Here is an 18,579-nt window from a genome sequence, read left to right on the forward strand (position 1 = left end):
AATTAAAATATATTTTATCCTTGAATGTGTGGAAATGGTGAGTATACCCTTGAGTTGTAGTGATGTTGATATACGTTTTTAGTTTTAAATTATTTGTAGCGGGAGTGAGTAAATTATACGTGACGTCACGAGAGCGTGGATGCAAGTTTGGGCCAAGCCGGGTGTGTAGAGAAAATGTTGTGGAGGAATAAGGGAGTTGTGGGTTGTTTTGATTTAAATTCTTAGCCTTAAATCTCATGACCCAATCAGGGCCCTACTTCTTCTATTTCTTCCCAATCCTGTGAGACACACACATCTACACACGTGCTCCTTCTTCCTTAACTCTCTCTCTTTTTCTCGAACTCTGTCTTTCCATACAACCCTAACTTATAGCTCTCAAAACCCTTCAAAACCTCATAGATCGAGTGTAAGGATAACACTATTGTGCTTCCCTCGACCTCACAAGTCGAGCTGTACCCTTGGTATGAAGGGCAGATTGGTAGAACTCGAGATACCCAAGCTCCGACAAGGGGTGTAATTTTCTCCGACGTGATCGTCGAGGTTTACTTGCTATTGAGACTTAGAAAGGTATTGTTACAACTCCTTTAGTGTTTTAGACTACTTTGGTTAAGTTGGATGTCGAAATATGCTTGGTAGTGGGTTGCAGCTTTAGCTGGAATTTCAAGGGATTTTCCGACAATTTATCGTTGGATTTAGGACCCCAAATAGGTAAGATCGTGTTCTTCTAGTTCAAGGCTTCAATTTGATATAAAATTCGTGAAATTTGGTGTTGAACCGATGGAGATATTGAGATTCAAAGTTTTTCCAAAAACCGACGAGTGCAACACCAACCAGCGAAGTATTCCTGCAACCCACTGGAGAAGACAAAGCATATTCCGTCAACTTTGACGAAATATTCTTAACGGCGTCAGGTATATTTATCAGAATATCCTATTATTTAACGGAATATTCCTTAGTGGCGTTAGGGTTACCGTCAGCTTGCCAGGCACGTGCCTGCGTGACACGCCCCGATCCTGATATTCCCCAAATACTAGGATAGGCACGTGTTGGCCGACACCCGAGGGTGACGAAAGCCATTTATTGAGTGCAAATGCTGAAAACAAGGGGTAGATAAGGCTTATAAATATAAAAGAAGAATGAATATACGACTAAGTAAAACAGTAAAAGAAATAATATAAAATTGAATGAATAAAAAAATGGGTCCTACGACGAAAGGACTTGAAGATGCTGATGCGAAAGTCCTTTGACGCTGGGATTGTACGCCTCAATTCTAAGTCCTGAAGGGGGCGCAAAACAAACATGAGTGGACCAAGTTGATATATATATATGTATATATATACATATATATAATAAAACAGTTATCAACGTACTAACCCCTAGGTTTTATGAAAACACACATATCATGATAAAAATAGGTTTTCCAAAACCTAGCATGTCGTGCAACGTCCCAAATCATAACTTGTATATATACTAATCACTAGTGAATGTCCCATAACCCCCAGGCCCCATGTTGGCTCCCCGTCTCTAAGCAGACAGTTAGAGGAAAATACACTCCAGGCCTCATGCCGGCTCCCATCCCCGTGCTAATAGCCAGAAGAAACACACTCCAGGGCCTATGCCAACACCAAACCATCGCCCGGGATGGACCAGAATCTATCCCTACATCCCGTAGCGGAATAAGGACCACTAGGTAAGTACAATACATATATTGAAAAGCAACTTCATAGGATAAAGTCATCCATCATCTATACTATAAAGAGATGTTCTATACATGTTCTAAATATCATATCATCATCCATCATATATTTTATAAGAACACAGGTTATAGGAAAAATAGTAATAATTCAAACTAGCCTTAGTAAGCATGTTATCTCATAAAACGTTTCATAAAACATAGTCATCAAATCATGCTTTTCATGTATGCATTTCTACTATCAAAACATGCATTTTTAGAAAGGGTTCACTCACAGTACTTAGCTGTCGAAGAGCCACGCAACTAGCGAAGACGGAAACACCACAATTAATTGCCCCTAAGCACATAAAGGGTACATTTAGTCAAACTCTACTAAAAAGATTGAATTTGGGAAAATGGACATCGGAAACGGGTTCAGGATGTCGAAATTAGCCTAGGAAGGGTCCCACACGAAAACCCAAAAAGTCAACGGTCAAAGTCAGCGCTGACAATTGACTGGGTTAATGGTCAGACCGGGTCAAAGTCAACGGATCCAGGTCAAGGGTATTGGGTTGGACCGAGTTGGGTCAAAGGGTTTGGACTTGGGTTTGGGTTTTAAAAGGGATTGGGCTTGGGTCATAAAGGCCCAAGGTTTTGGTTTAAAAAGGACTTGGGTTTTGATGGGTTTGGAACCTGGGCTGGGCCTAAGGCTTAGGTTCAGCCCTAAAGGCTTGGCCCAAGGGCTTGGGTAAAATGGTTGGGTAACCCGGCCCAAAGGCCTAGGTTGAGGGTAGTTTTCAGGCCACCATTTGGTTGGTTTCTGGGCAAACTTCAAACGCCCATAACTTCTTCGTTACTCAACCAAATCAAGTTATCCAAAAATGAAAGTCATAGTTCTTGAAGAAAGGAAAAGAATGGTACCTTGCACGATGGCTAACTCACAGTGGTTTGGCCAGAAAACACCTCGAAAGCTGCGGAGGTTGCCAGAAACTTGGTAAGATTCAAATGGATATAACTTCTTCAATACTCAACGAAATTAGGTGAAACAAAAAGTTGTAGTACTCCGCAAGACAAAGAGATTGATACATTGCACGCCGGTCAACTTGCCGTGGTTTGGCCGAAAATTGGCTCGAAAGCTGTCAGACTCACTAGTAAAATTGGAAAACACCCTTCGAGCTGTTCCTCACTACAAACCTTCACCAAAGCACCTAAAATGAGTCCTAACTAGAGTTTGATTGATCTAAGAGAAAGATTAAAGAGAGAGTCCCGAAACTTACCAAGGTCGAGGGTTCATCGTTGTGGTTCCCTAAGATTACGGGTTGGAAAACTGGTATCTGTTCCTTCCTCCATTGAGATGGTGACTAGGTGTAACCATGTAAGTATGTATGTGTAGCTATGTGTGTGTGTTGTTTTCAAAGAGGAGGGGGACAGCGCAGAGAAGCGAGAGAGGGTTGCAGAGAGAGTTTTGGGGGAGAGAGAAGAGAAAAAAGTAAGGGAGAGAGATGAGTCCACGGGGGAAGGGGAAACCAGGGACACAAAATAGGGGTAGGCCCCTTGGGCACACCATTTAAGACCCAAAAACCATTTTAAAAAGGAAAATATCCCCCAAACTTAGTGAAAATACAAAAATACCCTTTTTCTTCCGTAAATCCCAGGATGGGTTGTTACACTGCGCGTGGCCGCATGGGACGTCGGAAATTTTTTCTAAAAATATGGGGATGCTCGTGGTGTTGAGTAGGCCACGATGGTATATTCAAATACCTCAATTGAGCAACGTATGAGAAATTATTACAAGGTTTTGGTTATGTACTTAAAATTGACCTTAAAATAGTGGTTTCACGTATAAGTGAGACGTTTCCAAAGGACACGTATAGCAAGGCGAGACTTGGGGATTACGACCCGACTACATACCAGTGAGTGGGCTTTTGGTTTTCTATATATAGGTATATATGCTTTACGTTTTCCCATAAATAGTTTTAAATGGTCTTTACATTTAAAATGCCATGTCATAATTGCTTTATATTTTAGCATATGAATTTATTATAGCTTTGCTTGATGTTGCATGATGCTGGGGACGCTCAAGTAAGCTTCAGGTGAGTATATATTGATGGTAGCGACGGTAATGAGTATGATTATGATGAGTTGCATTAGTGATTAATATCCTGCATCTTGGTGTTAATGCTTGGCCCAAGGCCAGGGCCTAGCCTTCACGTGATCGTTCACCTTCCGCACCACACGCTCACCTTGGATCCAAGGCAAATGCCAGCTTGTCGTACAAACCACGTTAGGTGGTTCCAACTCGTAGGTGACTTGCGATACTTCGTACAGCCTTCACGTGATCGTAGCACTTAAGCGTATTCATTTACACCTAGCCTGTTGTACATACCACATTTGGTGGTTTCGACTCATGTGCAAGACTTGATTGATGAGTTATAGACTCAGCCGTACAGGTCACGTTAGGTGACTCCGGCTGACATGTTATTTTATATTGAGTTATTCTACCTGGCTTACTTATTCATGGTTGAGATGATTGACATGGCATATATCTGATTCTTGTTACTTTTGAGCAGGGTTATTATATACGTATATGGTACTATTTTCTGGGAAATTATACAGGTTTTACGGTGAGGGGTGATTATATTTGAAAATATAAATGGTTTTGAAAAGTTTTTTTTTTCTGCCCACTCACATTTTTTGTTTTGCGCCCCTCCAGGTTCTAGATAGAAGTTCGTGTTGGTGGCTCATGAGGACTTCACGGCGGTTTTGACAAACATCCACCAGTGTAGGGTTTCTTTTATGATATGTATAATTAGGAATTAGACTTTTGGACTGCATTCTGATACCTACGCTCTGGTTGTGTGTATGTACCTACACTCTAAGCACTTCCACTTGCATTGATATGCTAGTCTAGTGTCGATTAGCTATTTGGTTTTTATTTACCCGTATTTTTCTATCACTATCACTTCCGTACTGTGTAGTTGGCTACGTCACCCCCATGTGACGGCCAACATGCCTCGATTTAGGTCGGGGTGTGTCACGAATGCCATGCAACCATGCCAACCTTCTCTCTCATGTAAAATGATAATCTTGTAGCTTCCACACCACTCTTCACTTGAGTAAGTCATTATCTTGATCTTTCCTGCTATCTTCGAGCCGTTGATGTTACCAGGGCATTTCCTAAGACAAGCTATCACTTTCGAGATATCCCGAGACTTGTTGCGAACTCGCACCAAGGGAGACAAGAGGACATTCTCAAAGCTCAAGTCCAACTCAACCTAAAAGTCCTCCAACAAACAAAATCTTAACTTTTTCAACCAAGATTTTGTAGGATGGTGCGGGGAGAACATACAATAGATGTACATTTTCCGCATTCGTGTATAAATCTAAATACATTGTCACTAAACAGCCAAATAAATGCACTATAGCATAAAATTGCACATGTACCGAATTGTACAAGTATGTATTTCATGGCTAAACTACTGATTTCCATTCCATACGTCGCAAATCGTATATCCGAGACCTTCACAATATGAACATTTTGCTCCCTCCTCCACCCAATCCAAGAACTTCTATCATTCAACCTAATGATTACTGTGTAAAATCATCTCACATGTTCTTCGATGTTTGGTTCGCCTGTTTCGTCACATTCTACACATGTAAAAACTGTCACTTACTAAAAGCTTTGTTCAATTTTCTTTTAGACAGTGAATGAAGATACACACGCGTATGAAGTAGGGTTGGATTGAGTGAAGTGAACCTAAATCGTGACAAAGTCGGAAGACAGGCAGGAAGTACCTGTACATAGTATGCCGCCATCCCCTCGACATGTAAGGCACCCTGCTGAGGTACCCGCCATATTGCCATCACCACCTTTTTTCTTGTTGGTTATAAGTCTAGTAGAATCTTCTCAGCGATTCTCTCTTAAGAGAAAAACTTGATGGTGGGATACCTCTACTTCTGTACCGCCTTCTTCTTTCACTACTATTTGCTGGATCTCTGATATGTCAGTTGCAAAAGTAACTGTACCTCCATTTGCATCCTCCTAAACAGCACAACCAACTCAACCATTAGAAGCATCATTACAATGTTTCGAGTTGCTAGCTAAAGCTCAACCACAAAACTTCGTTTCCAATTTAGCGGAATAGTTAGAGATTTATGTCAATTTCGCAACTAAGTATGAGTGCTTGTTTTTCAAAAAGTACGATTGCTTCTTTGGTACATGAAGGCATAATTTGCTTCAAGTTGAACAATCAAACGAGTTTTTGGTTCCTAACGATGCAAACTGTTATTTTTCACTGAAGTAAGGCATGCAAGTAAATGACTTATCAAACCATTATGTTAGTTCGAAGCATGATTCCGAAGTATATATTGGTACTGAAACTTAAAACATCAGTTGCTTCCTTTTAGTAAAGGCTGATGCAGTACATCCCGTAACTAATGTATGAATGCTGCTAGCTTAGAACCTCATGTTCCCAACATACCTTTGGTGTAGCCACCCTTTTGTCATCTGCACCCTCAATTTGTTGATCCGCATACACAAGAAGTTATGCAACCACTATTCTGCCTTGAGGAACGTCTAAGGAGGCCTGTCAAACAAGTTATTACAAGTTCAGTAACCCACATAAAACTTTCCACTGCCATTGTTTTATTTAACCTCATTGTTCTGAAATTTCTCTCTTTACGAATGATGCGCAGTCACATACAACGAATCTGAAACTTCCTTGCCAAGTCTTGACATCGTGTTCTGTCCTGCTTGAGAAGCTGGAAAACTCCATGTCTTCCTCACCCGAATAAAACCCCAATTTTAGCAATGCTTCATGTCATCAACGATTCAAACAATCGAATATTGGAACATGTTTGAATGCAGAATAAGAAAGAGAAACCCAATTGGAAAATTTTTACACCTTTCTAGTTTCTACTATGAAAGAGTTGATGCATTTAGTTAATTGTAAGCTCAGGAATCGTAGAAACCAAAAAAATAAAATTCGCCTTTCAAAAGTATGCTGCATTGCTTGAACCTCTTCACCTTCCAATCCTTTCCGCAAAGCGCTTCTGCTCCTTGTCATTTTCCTCTTAGCAATCACCTCCTCTTGAATCTCCTAAATTTCTTGATGATCCAATTCCACGGTTTTGGGACTCAACCCTGTATCTGTTATCAAATCCTTCTCCTTGAGCATCTGAAACAAACCGGTGACGCTGGCAATGGTGTCAAACTCCGACACCACAGAAGCCCCTCCTCTTAGTCCTCTTTGGCTTTCGGGAGCCTGGATTTTGAGCTTGAGCTCAGCAATCTCATGGAGGAGTGTGTCACGGTCGCACACCCAGTGCTATTCCTCCTAGAGCCACTTCTGCTCCTTGCGGAGCCATCGTAGCTCTTTGCAGAGCCACTCGGCTTTTTGCTTTCGTTGTGAGAATAATTTGAAGAGAAGCAAATGATGTTGAGGGGTTTTAAGGATTTGAAAGAGAGAGAGAGAGTAGGGAGACAGAGTAGTAGTGGTGGCACTTGGGGAGAAGATGGGGAAGATGAGGTGAAGAAAGAGAGTGAGGGAGGAAGCTGCAGACATCTAAGAGAAATTACAGACAAAAATTGAAATAAAGAAGAAAAGACAAAGAAGATATGAACGGGTGAAGAGTGAAAGCAATGATATATTTGAGTGGATATCAATCAAGTGCTCTCCCAACTGTCACCATTTGGCAATTGCCACTGTAACCGTCCAACGGTCTTTTTTCCTCACGACTTTAGCTAGTTTTTTCGGGTCTATTTTTTGCTCACCATCCTTAAGTAGTGTATTAGAACCAAATTCAAGCACTGCTGCAGACGGAGGAAGTGAGCAAGTCCGACTACCTGTAAGTAAGCAAACAATTGAAGTCAGAGCAACAGTAGGTACCAGCCAAAGGCTCTCTAACGGTCAAGTTAGTAAGCAATATTGAGATTCGAGCAATGGGTAAGAGAATAATGAATGCATTATGGAAGTGTTACTAGAGATTTGCCCAAGATGAGGGTACTTATACTAGTCGAACATAGGCCCTTTATGATTTGGAATTCGTATTAACAGAGAGAATCCAAGAGGAAATCTAGGGTTAGATATTGTTTCCTCATAAGAGTATGATTACTTGTGGCACACGTCAATCCCTAAATTTTAGGAATCTCCAAGAATATTGGAAACCTTTTTGATCCCCAATTGGATTAGGTTTTCATGTGTTGCAGAACAAGAATGGTTACTCTTAGTGAAATTGGTGGACTTCACCTACCTTTCTAGAGTATAGCAAGATGTGGTGGCATTACTAGTCCGTTTGAGTAGCTCAACCTGATTTGGAGTTGTTGAGTCCATGACTGGACTTCTGAGATACGCATATTCCGATCTGCCTTATTCCGGCCTTGGAAAATCATGGTTCCACAATTGTCCCTAACTATACATCTAATAGAGCGTTTTGCTTGATGATGGATATTTTTTACGACCCATGCCTAATTTTTTCTATTTTATTCTCCAAAGGTGGGAAATGACAAAAATATCCCTTAGGCTAAGTGGAATCTTATGTGTAGCTCAATTTGTATTTTGTTTCCTTTCCTGTTGTATATTTGTAGAACTCGTCGATCGATACGAACGTGTGAACACAAGTGGATCAAAATTTGAAGCTAGAATGAAGATTTTACAAAATATCGAATGTCAAGGGCAATTTGGTAATTTTACAAAACACGGAATGTTAAGGGCAATTTGGTCTCAACAGCATTGAGAAGAGTGAGTATGGAGTTGCAAAGGGTGATGTCGTCAATGAGGAGAAGATAGAAGAGTGTGAATGGTTTGGAGACTCTCGACTCTGGGAGAGAGGATGGGGTCCCGATGGACTAGGGTAGGGAGAATTAACGGTTGAAATTCCATTCATTACGTTTAGAAATAGGCCGGTCCAATGTCACGTTATTCTAAATATTAGGACTCAGCCCACCCCTATATATCAACGCTGTGTCTTGCCCCAATTATCCTCGAAAAAAATTGGACTTGTTCGGTACCCGCCCTAAACCTTGTCTACCCATCCTAACCTACGGTTTCTCTACCCGTTTGCCCACCCCCAATTTTAACGGAATAAGATAGAAAATCAAAGTCTTGACCCCATCTTGCAAATTACAAAAACTTGAAGGGGGTAAAATAGTATGCCGATGAAGTGTGGGTCGAGGCGCCCCCATTACCCGCCACTGAGATTTCTGTAACATCATCCCCCTCTCTCTCCGACTCTCAGATTTTATGCGAAATGGAAGGCGATAAAACCCTAATCAAACAATACGATATGGAAGACGAGAAAACCCTGATCAAACAACAGCAAGAACAGCAAGAGGAGCTCGAAGACGAGGAATTCCGAAAAGAGTTTGAATGCTGCATTTGCCTGTCAGTTTCTGAATCTATTTCTTCAATTTCTTCAATTCTTGCAATTTCATAATTTGTTTGTTTGTTTCACTGATTAGGTGTTTAATTAACAATCAGTTCGCTTGAAATTTCATTTATTTGTTTAATTTTTATAATTAGCTGCTGGCAATTTTTGTTTGATGATTTAGCACTTCATGAATATTTTAGTGTATGAAGAATTATAGGCAGCTTCATTACATGTATTTTTTTAAAACTGAGTAGAATAAAAGCATGATTCTGCTGTCAGTTAGTCTGATCGAGTGAGCTTAAATTGGCTATACTGGTTGCTTAATTTATAGTTGAATTAACTTTTTATTCTGCGGTTTTTCGTGATAAATCCCTAAAGGTGATTTCTTTTACTTTGCAGGGATCTTCTTTACAAGCCAGTTGTATTAGGTGATGAATCAGGCCATTGAACAACATTTTGAAATATATGTTTCATTCCCTTTTTGATGACTTTATGATGTTTGCAGGTTGTGGCCACATTTCATGCTTCTGGTGTGTCTTTAACACCATGAATGCTTTTCATGAGTCCTATTGTCCCATTTGTCGGGACCCATTCAATCATTTTCCGAGTATCTGTCAGTTGATACATTTCTTGCTCCAGAAGTTGTATCCTGGAGTGTACGAAAGAAGAGGAAAACAAGTGGAAGGTGTGCTTTACCGAATCTCTTGAACATTTACCGTCTTGAATCTCTTACCATTTTGTATGATTTACTATGCTCACTACTTTCTATCTCTACTTATAGACTCACTTTGCCTTTGAAATTGTCTTCATAAAAAGTAGTTTTTTTATGAGCACGAATCCTTTAGAATCTACATTGGTTCCTCAGAGTGTTAAGTAATATGTAAGGGCTGCTTGTGATACCAGTAAAATGATGGAGAATATAAGTGAATTTTTAGGTCTTGGTTCACTATGTGGGCATCACACTGAAGTTCCTTTCAAAGGAACAAGTCCAAAAAACTTCTGATAGTAGTTGTATTCATTCATCAGCATTCTCCATTGAATTCAAGGGAAGAATTTATAAAATTAATAGGCGTAGTCCTGCTAGACAAGGGAATTTAATAAAGTAAATGAGAAACTAATGACAGAAATCTGCTCCAAAGTCTAATCCAACCACAATGATAGGACTGAATAATGTAGCTTCTTCTTCCATCAATTTTGATGGTGTTCTGTTATCCTTTCAGGAGTATAAGTGATCATAAAAAGGAAACCTATTAGTTTTGCACCAAAGCTCTCAAAAATCCATGATTGCAACAAATGGTTTTTACCTCTATGCCTTGGAGAGTGGCAGCATGGCATGGGATTGACTGGGTTTTGGCATGGGATGGACTGGGTTTTCTGGAATATGGTACTTTGCAAGCGCAAAGTGGCCTTTCGTTAAACTCAAAATTGTGCATTTTTACTCCTTTTAGACTGCTGTAACGTATAATATGTGTATAAACTGGTAAGTAATCTCTGGAAACTGATATGGTTGTATCCAGGTCCGTTGTATCCAATAAGACAAGACATCTCTATATTTTGTAGGAGTGGATAAAGGGTCACATAACCTTCAACAAATTATAGTATTTATAAATAAAATTCATATTAGAAGTGCAATAATGGTTTGGAAACCTTCAAACAATGGTTAGGCTCTTTTAATGCGATGTGCTGGTGGATAGTAGATTTGGAAGTGTTACATTGTCTTTTCTGTATCATTTGGTTCTTCTGTTTGGGGTTGACACTTAAAGAATGATGTTCTTTATATTGATGGGTGTCCATATTATTTTGACATTCTGAATAATCATACTTTGTGCTGAAGCTTTAGTTGATTTGTATGGCAGTTGCAATCTCACAGAGTATGTGTTAAATAATTTATTGCATTTCTTCCTTGGCTCTACCAGAAGAAGAAAAGGAAGTTGGTTTCTTCTCGCCTCAATTTGATAATTCACTATCCGGGTCACATCGTATTGAGGAGTCAAATATTCTGGGCAATGTTCACTCAAAGAACTCTGAAAGTTGTTCTTCTGGGGTAGGACAATCTTCCTGACTTGTAAATTCTCCAGGAACAATGTTAGATTATGAAGTTAATATTTCAAGCCCTGCAACAGAATGAAGCTACTGGAAATGCAGCAATCCAAGAAGGCTGTTCACGTGATTGCAATCTTGGAAATGGAACTCACCAGAGAGTTTCTGTTTCTGATCTACTGTGTGCTGCATGCAAGAACCTGCTCTTTCAACCTGTTGTTCTCAATTGTGGTCATGGTAACCATATCATTTAACTGTATGTTGTAGTCAGAGTTATGCGCATGTGAATATATACTAATTTAGACTTTCTTTTGTGCAGTATATTGTGAGTCCTGTATCAACATTCCAGCTGATGGAATTTATAAGTGTCAGATTTGTCAAAGCATGCATCCGAAGGGGTTCCCTAGTGTTTGCGAAATTTTAGAGCACTTCTTGGAGGAGCAATATCCTGAAATTTATTTGCAGCGACGAGTATCATCACTAAAACGTATGACAGTCTTAAGAATTTTTATTATTTTGATGCTTCTTTATTTTCCAATAGCATTATTATTATCTAGAATAGGAGCATTGATTATGTCTCGGAAATTGGTATTGTAACAAAACCGGACTGTTCTAAGCTATAACTGGAAATTAAATAAATAGTCAAATATCTTATTTAATAATCAGAGTTACAGATCGTTCTTGTTTTCCATTTTCTCCTAAAACCAAATTTCTTTTGGTAAAATATTACTTGAAATTTTTAAAATTTTTGTTTATATCAGGCATCTTATTTTAGTCTTATCTATAAATGGTATAAAACAGAGAGAAACATCATGTTGGAAGATCGTTCCGATTCAGGGTTTGAATTCAATATTTTAATGTTGCACTCAACTATGTCGATGATATAATTAGTCATAGACTCATACTGCAGTTATATTGATTTAGTACTACCGATGTTTCGAGTACTCTTTCCTTTTTCTTCTTAATTGCTTTTCCTGCATTTCTTATTTCCGTCTTGTTTCTGGCGCTCAAATGAGATTAAATTGATTTTACGTTCAGTGCATGTTCGTCAACGTGCTGACCAGTCATCTTCGACACTTTCTGATGAGTACTTATCTTGCTGGGCTGGGCAGAAAGTTCATTACGGAGTTGGTTGTGATTGCTGTGGGGTAATGTCCTTTGTCCTTCTTTAATTCATATCAACTTTACATTTAGGAATAAGGGCCAGGGGCTTGCTTCATTTGTTGTTAACTTGATCTTAAAAGTCAATGGATCAAACTTAAATTTGTAGGTCCCAAGAGATTTTTCTAGCAATTACCCAATACTGTAGGAGATGGGTGTGGGGGATATCACCTGTTCGGAGGATATCATGTATTATGGTTCATTTTTGTGAAAAAATAAAAATAAAAAAACCACTTTTCTATTAGGAATTGACTCGTCAATGGTTGTGTCCTATTTTATTAGGGATTGTATTAGGAAAGCTAAAGGTGCACATCTTCTTGTCCTACAAGGATTAAGAAAGAATTAAGTTTTCTTGTACAATTAGATTCAGAATCCTAGAAGCAGAAACGCTATAGGAATTTAAGTGGACTTCCTATTCCAAATAGAATGGGAGTCCTAATCAGTAAATAGGTGTGTAACCCGCACCCTATACTCATAAATAGGGTGCAGCAAGGGGCAAAGAGAACAAGACCAAGAGAAAGAGAGGGATTAGTTCTAGGGTTTACAAAAGCACTGTTTACTCTCTATTAATTAAAGAAGCTGTCATTTCTCTATCCAGATAACCACAACTGGACGTAGGCAAAAAGTTCTGCCGAACCAGATTAAATCTTGTGTGTTTGTAGTTATTCTCTATTCTCTGAGTTTAGTCTATTGCCAGATACATTAAAGAACAAGATCTAGAGTGGAGTCGAAAATTATAACATTTTCCCCTGCACTGCAAAATCCTATAAAGTTTTTCTTTTCCAAATTTTCACCAATATCAAATAATAAATTGATATTTCTGGTATAAGAGTGTTCATGATATGATGCAAGTTAAAGAGAGAAGACTTAACTGGACATTTTTGAGAAGCCGGCTGACCAGTGGAAAATTTGGAATGAATTATTTGATAATCAAATAAATAATATGCTATGGATACATTTTTCTTGTTTTGATTTCATGTATATAATCACTCAACTAGTTTGACCTGTGTCTACACTTCTGCCACGTCTGTACTCCTTTCTGTAAGCAAATGGGGTGAACTTTTAAGCATTCAAATGATCAGAGTACGGGACACAGTTGGAAACAATTGATGTGTTGATAAAGTGTTGAGAAAAGAATAATTTAATAATAAAATAACTGGGAGTTCCCCGCAAATCATAGTAAGAAGTGCTGTATTATTTCTTGTCTTTTGACTTGTAAGGCACTATGCTCTTCTTTGCAGGTATCTCCAATTATTGGGGAGAGGTACAAATGCAAAGACTGCGTGGAGAAAATAGGTTTTGACTTATGTGGAGCATGCTACAATGAGCCTTCTAATATCCCTGGCCGATTCAATCAGCAACATAAACCAGAACACAAGCTTGAGCTTGTACCTCCAGGGAGACTACCTGTGCTTCTCTATCAATTAGATGACGACGGTGCTGTGTTTCAGGAAGACCTAGAAACCGTCACTGCTGCTCCCATTCCAGAAGATCCAGAAAATGGCCCTAGCAATGTGCAAAATGGTTCTCCTGCTTTTGTATTCTCAGCTGATAGCTCTGTAGATCTGGATGATGATTCTGATGGCAGTGCTTTACCAGACTTAATGCAAGAATGAGAAGGTACCAACGAGCCTACAGTCTAACCAAAACAGCAAATCATGTGTCCATTTTTTTATGTTTGATTTGTTGAATGAGAATTCCCTGTTTCGAAATTGTTTCTGCATGTTTATAATGTATGTTTACAGCCAAATTCAGCACAGAAACACTGTTATAGTTTGATAGAAAATATTTTCTTTGCTTTTTGTAAAAATGCAACTCCCATCTTCTTGAAGGCTGCTTTGGTTTTTGCTACCGTAATTGCTAAGGTGCTTTCTGGTAAGTCACCCTGATTTTGAAGTTTTAGTAATTCCTCCCTCCCTTGCTGCTATGTAGTATACAATAGGATCTTTGGTTTAACTGTTTCTGCCAGAAACTAGTTTCAGATAAATTCTCGTTGTCTTTTTTAAGTTACTTTGATAGTACCACTTTCTTAAGAGTATTTGATAACCATTTTGATTTTTTATTTTTGTTTTTTATTTTTTTGCTGGAATTTTGAGGGGGGGTTGGTTTCAACTTTTCAAAATCATTAATTTGTTATTTCACTCTTCCCGTTAAATTTTTCATTCATGTCTTGGACATGATTTGGTTTCACGGTTATTTCGGACTTTTTAATATTATAAAAAGCAAACGAGGATATATATATGTGAGTTGGGATGAGTGAGATTTCAAGGAGCATGTGACTGCTCACGTGTGGGTTATACAATCGGTAACCCTAATTATGCAAGAAGATTGATGGGATTCGTGGGTAGGATTATTGGCTGTTGAGGAATTAAACAGCTTTTTTTATAAATCCTATCCGTAGAAAGGAAGTTTTATTACAAAAGTTAACTACAAGATGAAGCCCACAAAAAAATATTAACAAGACAAAAAGGGGCCTTCCAAATTTTGATATAGAGCTCCAGAACATTCCAGATTGCTCCCACTACCGCAATAGTTCTTCCCGATCACCCAAAACCGATTTCCCAAATCGATGCCACAACTCCCACCAAGCAGCATCGTAGAGATGAAATGAAGTCACACCCAGTCTCCCAGCCACGAACGCTGCACCGGTCTCAGCCAAAAATTGAAAGAAGCCCGTTAGATTACAATGGACAACATCGCCAACAAAGGTAGATAGAGAGAAGGAGGTGGTGTTGTAAACACCCGACCCGGCATAACCAGAACTCTACCCACCTTCTCGAAAGAGCGCATCAAAATGCGTTGAAAGCCGATTGCAGATCAGATAGAAAAAGAATGCCCATAAGGTATAACGGACTCGTTAAAATAGGAAGGATAGATGGGGAGAGAGGAAGCAAAAGGAACGGAAGGAGGAAAAAGAAAGAAAGCGGCCAGATCTTCCACCGACCCTTGCCACGACGAGAGCCGGTAGCAATGAAATCGACGGGTTGGAAGCTACTCACACTAATGGTGGGAAGGACTCTCAAGAAGACAAAACCTCTCACACTCGGAGAGAATGAAATTAAACAACTTTGGTACCAAATAATATATGCATACTAGGAGAGAATGAAATTAATGCCTCTCGCATGCATGTGAGCGGGTGCGGAGAGGCTAGTATGCATAGTATTATCTGGTACCAAAGCTATTTAATTTAATTCTCCCCGAAGATGTGTTGTTTTAGCTATTCTTATATTTCTTAAGTGATTATTTTATAAATTGTGGGTGTGTCCATCACAACAATTTCTTATTATTTTCAATCATCTAAGTTAGTACCAGTTTGGTACTGCTTAAATTTTTTTTAAAAGCAAGGATGAAAATAAGTTAAGCTCAATATTGTGTTTGGTAACTCAGCAACAAAGCACTTATTTTCAAAATTGCTACGAGAAATAGCTAGAAAGTGGAAGCAACTATTTGCTGCTTTCAAAAACTAACTTTTTATCTTAGAAACACGGGTGAACAGTAATGTTTAATGAAAGTTTTCAAATGCCGATCCCACCCTCACCCCTCGTGTTGTCCTCTTCCTTGCTCTAGCATCTCACTAGTTCTTTCCCTCCCATCTCACTCATTCACACCCAACTCGTCGCCCCAAACCCAATCCCCAACCTGAAACTTCCTTCCTCCCAGCGATCTCTCTCGTTCTCCAGGTTGCGTTCTCCGACTCGGCGTCCTTCCTCTGGTAAGCTTCTCTTGTCTAAAATTTCGTTATTTATTTGTTTGTATTTTTAAATTTGGGAATGGGAGAGTGAGTGAAAGAGGGGTGGGAAGAGTGAAGGGATGAGTGTATGGGTGTCGGGAAAAAAAAATGCGGATGGAGGGTTAGGAAAAAATTAATTGGGGAAAGGTGATATGGTTTGTGGAAAAAAATTAATTGGGGAAAAAATTAGGGTTTGTGGAGGAAACAAGAAAAATTGAGAGAGAAGTAAGAAAAATTGATTAATTCTCTATTCATTTTTTTTAAAAGGTCTGGAGGAAACATGTTTATAGTTGTTGATTACATTTTTTAGATTAATTTCTTGTTTGTCATTATCTCAATTGCTCTGTGAACTGCTCTGAATTGGTCTGTGAACTCTGCTTCTAATTTATCTTAGGGTTTAGGTATATATTCTGTAGTGAAAAGGTGTGACCTTGAACCTCCCCTTAAGTGTATAAGCCTACCCATCCTTCAATTCTACAAATACATGTAGTAGGACCGCTCTGCCTGCAACAAAGCTTGTTGTTCGAGCCGCTAGAACTGAGTCCAAAGGGGTCTCTCTGGGGTTCCGAGCTCCCAATTTTGAGGCACCACATATATACTTGTTCTTTTTAAATTGACCGTCTTGTTGAAGCTTATGAAACTAGGAGTTCTGCAAACTCATTGATGAGGCCGCTGCATATAGGCAGTAATATTCTAGAAGTGATAGCGACTATTGCACAATTGCCTGGTAATGAGCCACCGAGTTATGGTTGTTTGCTACATGTTTATTTTGTAGTGCAGAGAAGCGAGAGGTGTTTGCCACGATAAAAGATCCTGAAGTCTAGCTGACTTGGTTGAAATACATGTTCAACAAACAACAATAAGGAGCTAAAACTATGAATTAGGACTATGTGTGGTTTGTACTTTGCATTAAGGTTATGTGTTGAATGTTGCTTGTATGTTGTGTTTATTGAATGTTGGATTATGATTTCTTGTTAAACGTTGGATTATGACTTATTCTTGAATGTCGGATTATGACTTCTTAGTGATTGTTGGATTATGGCTTGTGGAATGTTGAATTATGTGTTAGGTTACATGTGTATATTCAATATGAACACCTCTGATGATGATGTTGAGGATTTGGAGGATGGTCTAATTATATGTGCTGTACCGAAAGCTGTTGAAACATATTATTTAAAATATGTCCACAAAACTCCGTGTATGAATTCTTCCCAAACAGGTAATATTTGGTTGATGGAAGTACTACAAGGAATGATGTGCGATGCTATAGAATGTTTAGGATGAACAAAGATGTCTTTTATAGATTATCCAATGACTTGTAAACTAATTATGGATTGAAAGGTTTAAGGAGAATGAGTGCAACTGAAATATTAGGAATGTTCTTGCATATGTTGGGACATGTGTGAAAAATAGATTAGCGCAAGAGAGATTTCAACATTCTGGTGAGACTGTTGGTAGATATTTTGTTGCTATATTGGATATCGTATGTAAGATGGCAATAGATATTATCAAACCGTTGGATTCGGAGTTTTGTGGCATTCCCCAAGAAATAAGGAGAGATACAAGATACATGCCTCATTTTAAGGTAAAGTTTGACTCGTCTTCTAACTTATTTGCAAACTATAAGTGTTTGCATACTATACGTGTAGGTTGATGGTTTTCGTCTATGTTATTATTTTTAGGATTGTATTGGCGCCATAGATGGAGTAAATGTTGAGGCTTCAATGCCACCTCCGGATCAAGTTCTATACATTGGTAAGAAAGGAATGTCGACTCAAACTTTTATGGCTGCATGTAATTTTGACATGCAATTCATATTTCCTTGTGCCATATGGGAAAGCACTGCACATGATACAAGGGTTTTTCTATCCATGCTACTGACACACCCCGACCTAAATCGAGGCATGTTCGCTGTCACGTGAGGGTGACGTAGGTGATAATGATACGAAAATGTGAGTAATTAAAAACCAAAACGAACTAATTTACACAACGTAAGTATAGAAGTGCGAGTGAAGATGTTTAAAGCACAAATACACATTATCATAGCATGGATAACCTAAGTGCAGTCCAGCAGACAAAATATTAATTATATAGTATATGAAAAAAAACCCTACATTAATTGGAGTCTATCAAAACTGCCGTAGAGTCCTCGTAAGCCACCAACACGAAAATTTAACTAAAACCTGGAGGGGCACAAAACAGAAAACGTGAGTGGGCAAAAACAAAGCTTTTAAAAACCTTTTCACTTTTCAAAAGTAATAACCCCTCACCATAAAACCCGTATAATTTCCCAAAAAATAATAATACATATGTATTTATAGAAATCAAGCTCGAGAGTAAAGAAAACCAAGTATATGCCATGTCACTATCTCAGCAGTAAATATGTAAGCCAGGTGATATAAATCAATGTAAAAGTTATATGCTAGCCGTAGTCACCTAATGTGACATGTACGGCTGAACCTATTGCTCATCAATCCAGCCGGAGTCACCTCATGTGACCTGTACGACTCTAAACTTGCACATGAGTCGAAACCACCTAATGTGGTCTGTACGCTTAAGTGCTATGATCACTTGAAGGTTGCGACGAATTGCAAGTCACCTACGAGTC

At 38.9% G+C, this 18,579-nt stretch overlaps 1 protein-coding gene and 1 pseudogene across 1 annotated transcript; one reads left to right on the plus strand and one right to left on the minus strand.

Annotated features, from left to right (window-relative positions):
- Positions 1–5,579: 5,579 nt before the first annotated feature.
- On the minus strand, positions 5,580–8,004 carry LOC148691532 (protein disulfide isomerase pTAC5, chloroplastic-like; annotated as a pseudogene).
- A 773-nt stretch (positions 8,005–8,777) lies between these two features.
- Positions 8,778–14,072, plus strand: LOC148691533 (E3 ubiquitin-protein ligase PRT1-like). The gene is made up of 8 exons (XM_088683548.1): positions 8,778–9,054; positions 9,440–9,468; positions 9,546–9,725; positions 10,957–11,084; positions 11,164–11,317; positions 11,400–11,567; positions 12,119–12,228; positions 13,483–14,072. Exons 1-8 carry the CDS (start codon positions 8,921–8,923, stop codon positions 13,855–13,857), a joined length of 1,278 nt encoding a protein of 425 aa, XP_088539674.1. The 5' UTR covers positions 8,778–8,920; the 3' UTR covers positions 13,858–14,072.
- Positions 14,073–18,579: the final 4,507 nt, after the last annotated feature.

This window comes from Pyrus communis, chromosome 13 (assembly GCF_041283825.1).
Source record: "Pyrus communis isolate YQ-2024b chromosome 13, ASM4128382v1, whole genome shotgun sequence".
In the NCBI taxonomy this organism is placed as follows: Eukaryota; Viridiplantae; Streptophyta; class Magnoliopsida; order Rosales; family Rosaceae; genus Pyrus; species Pyrus communis.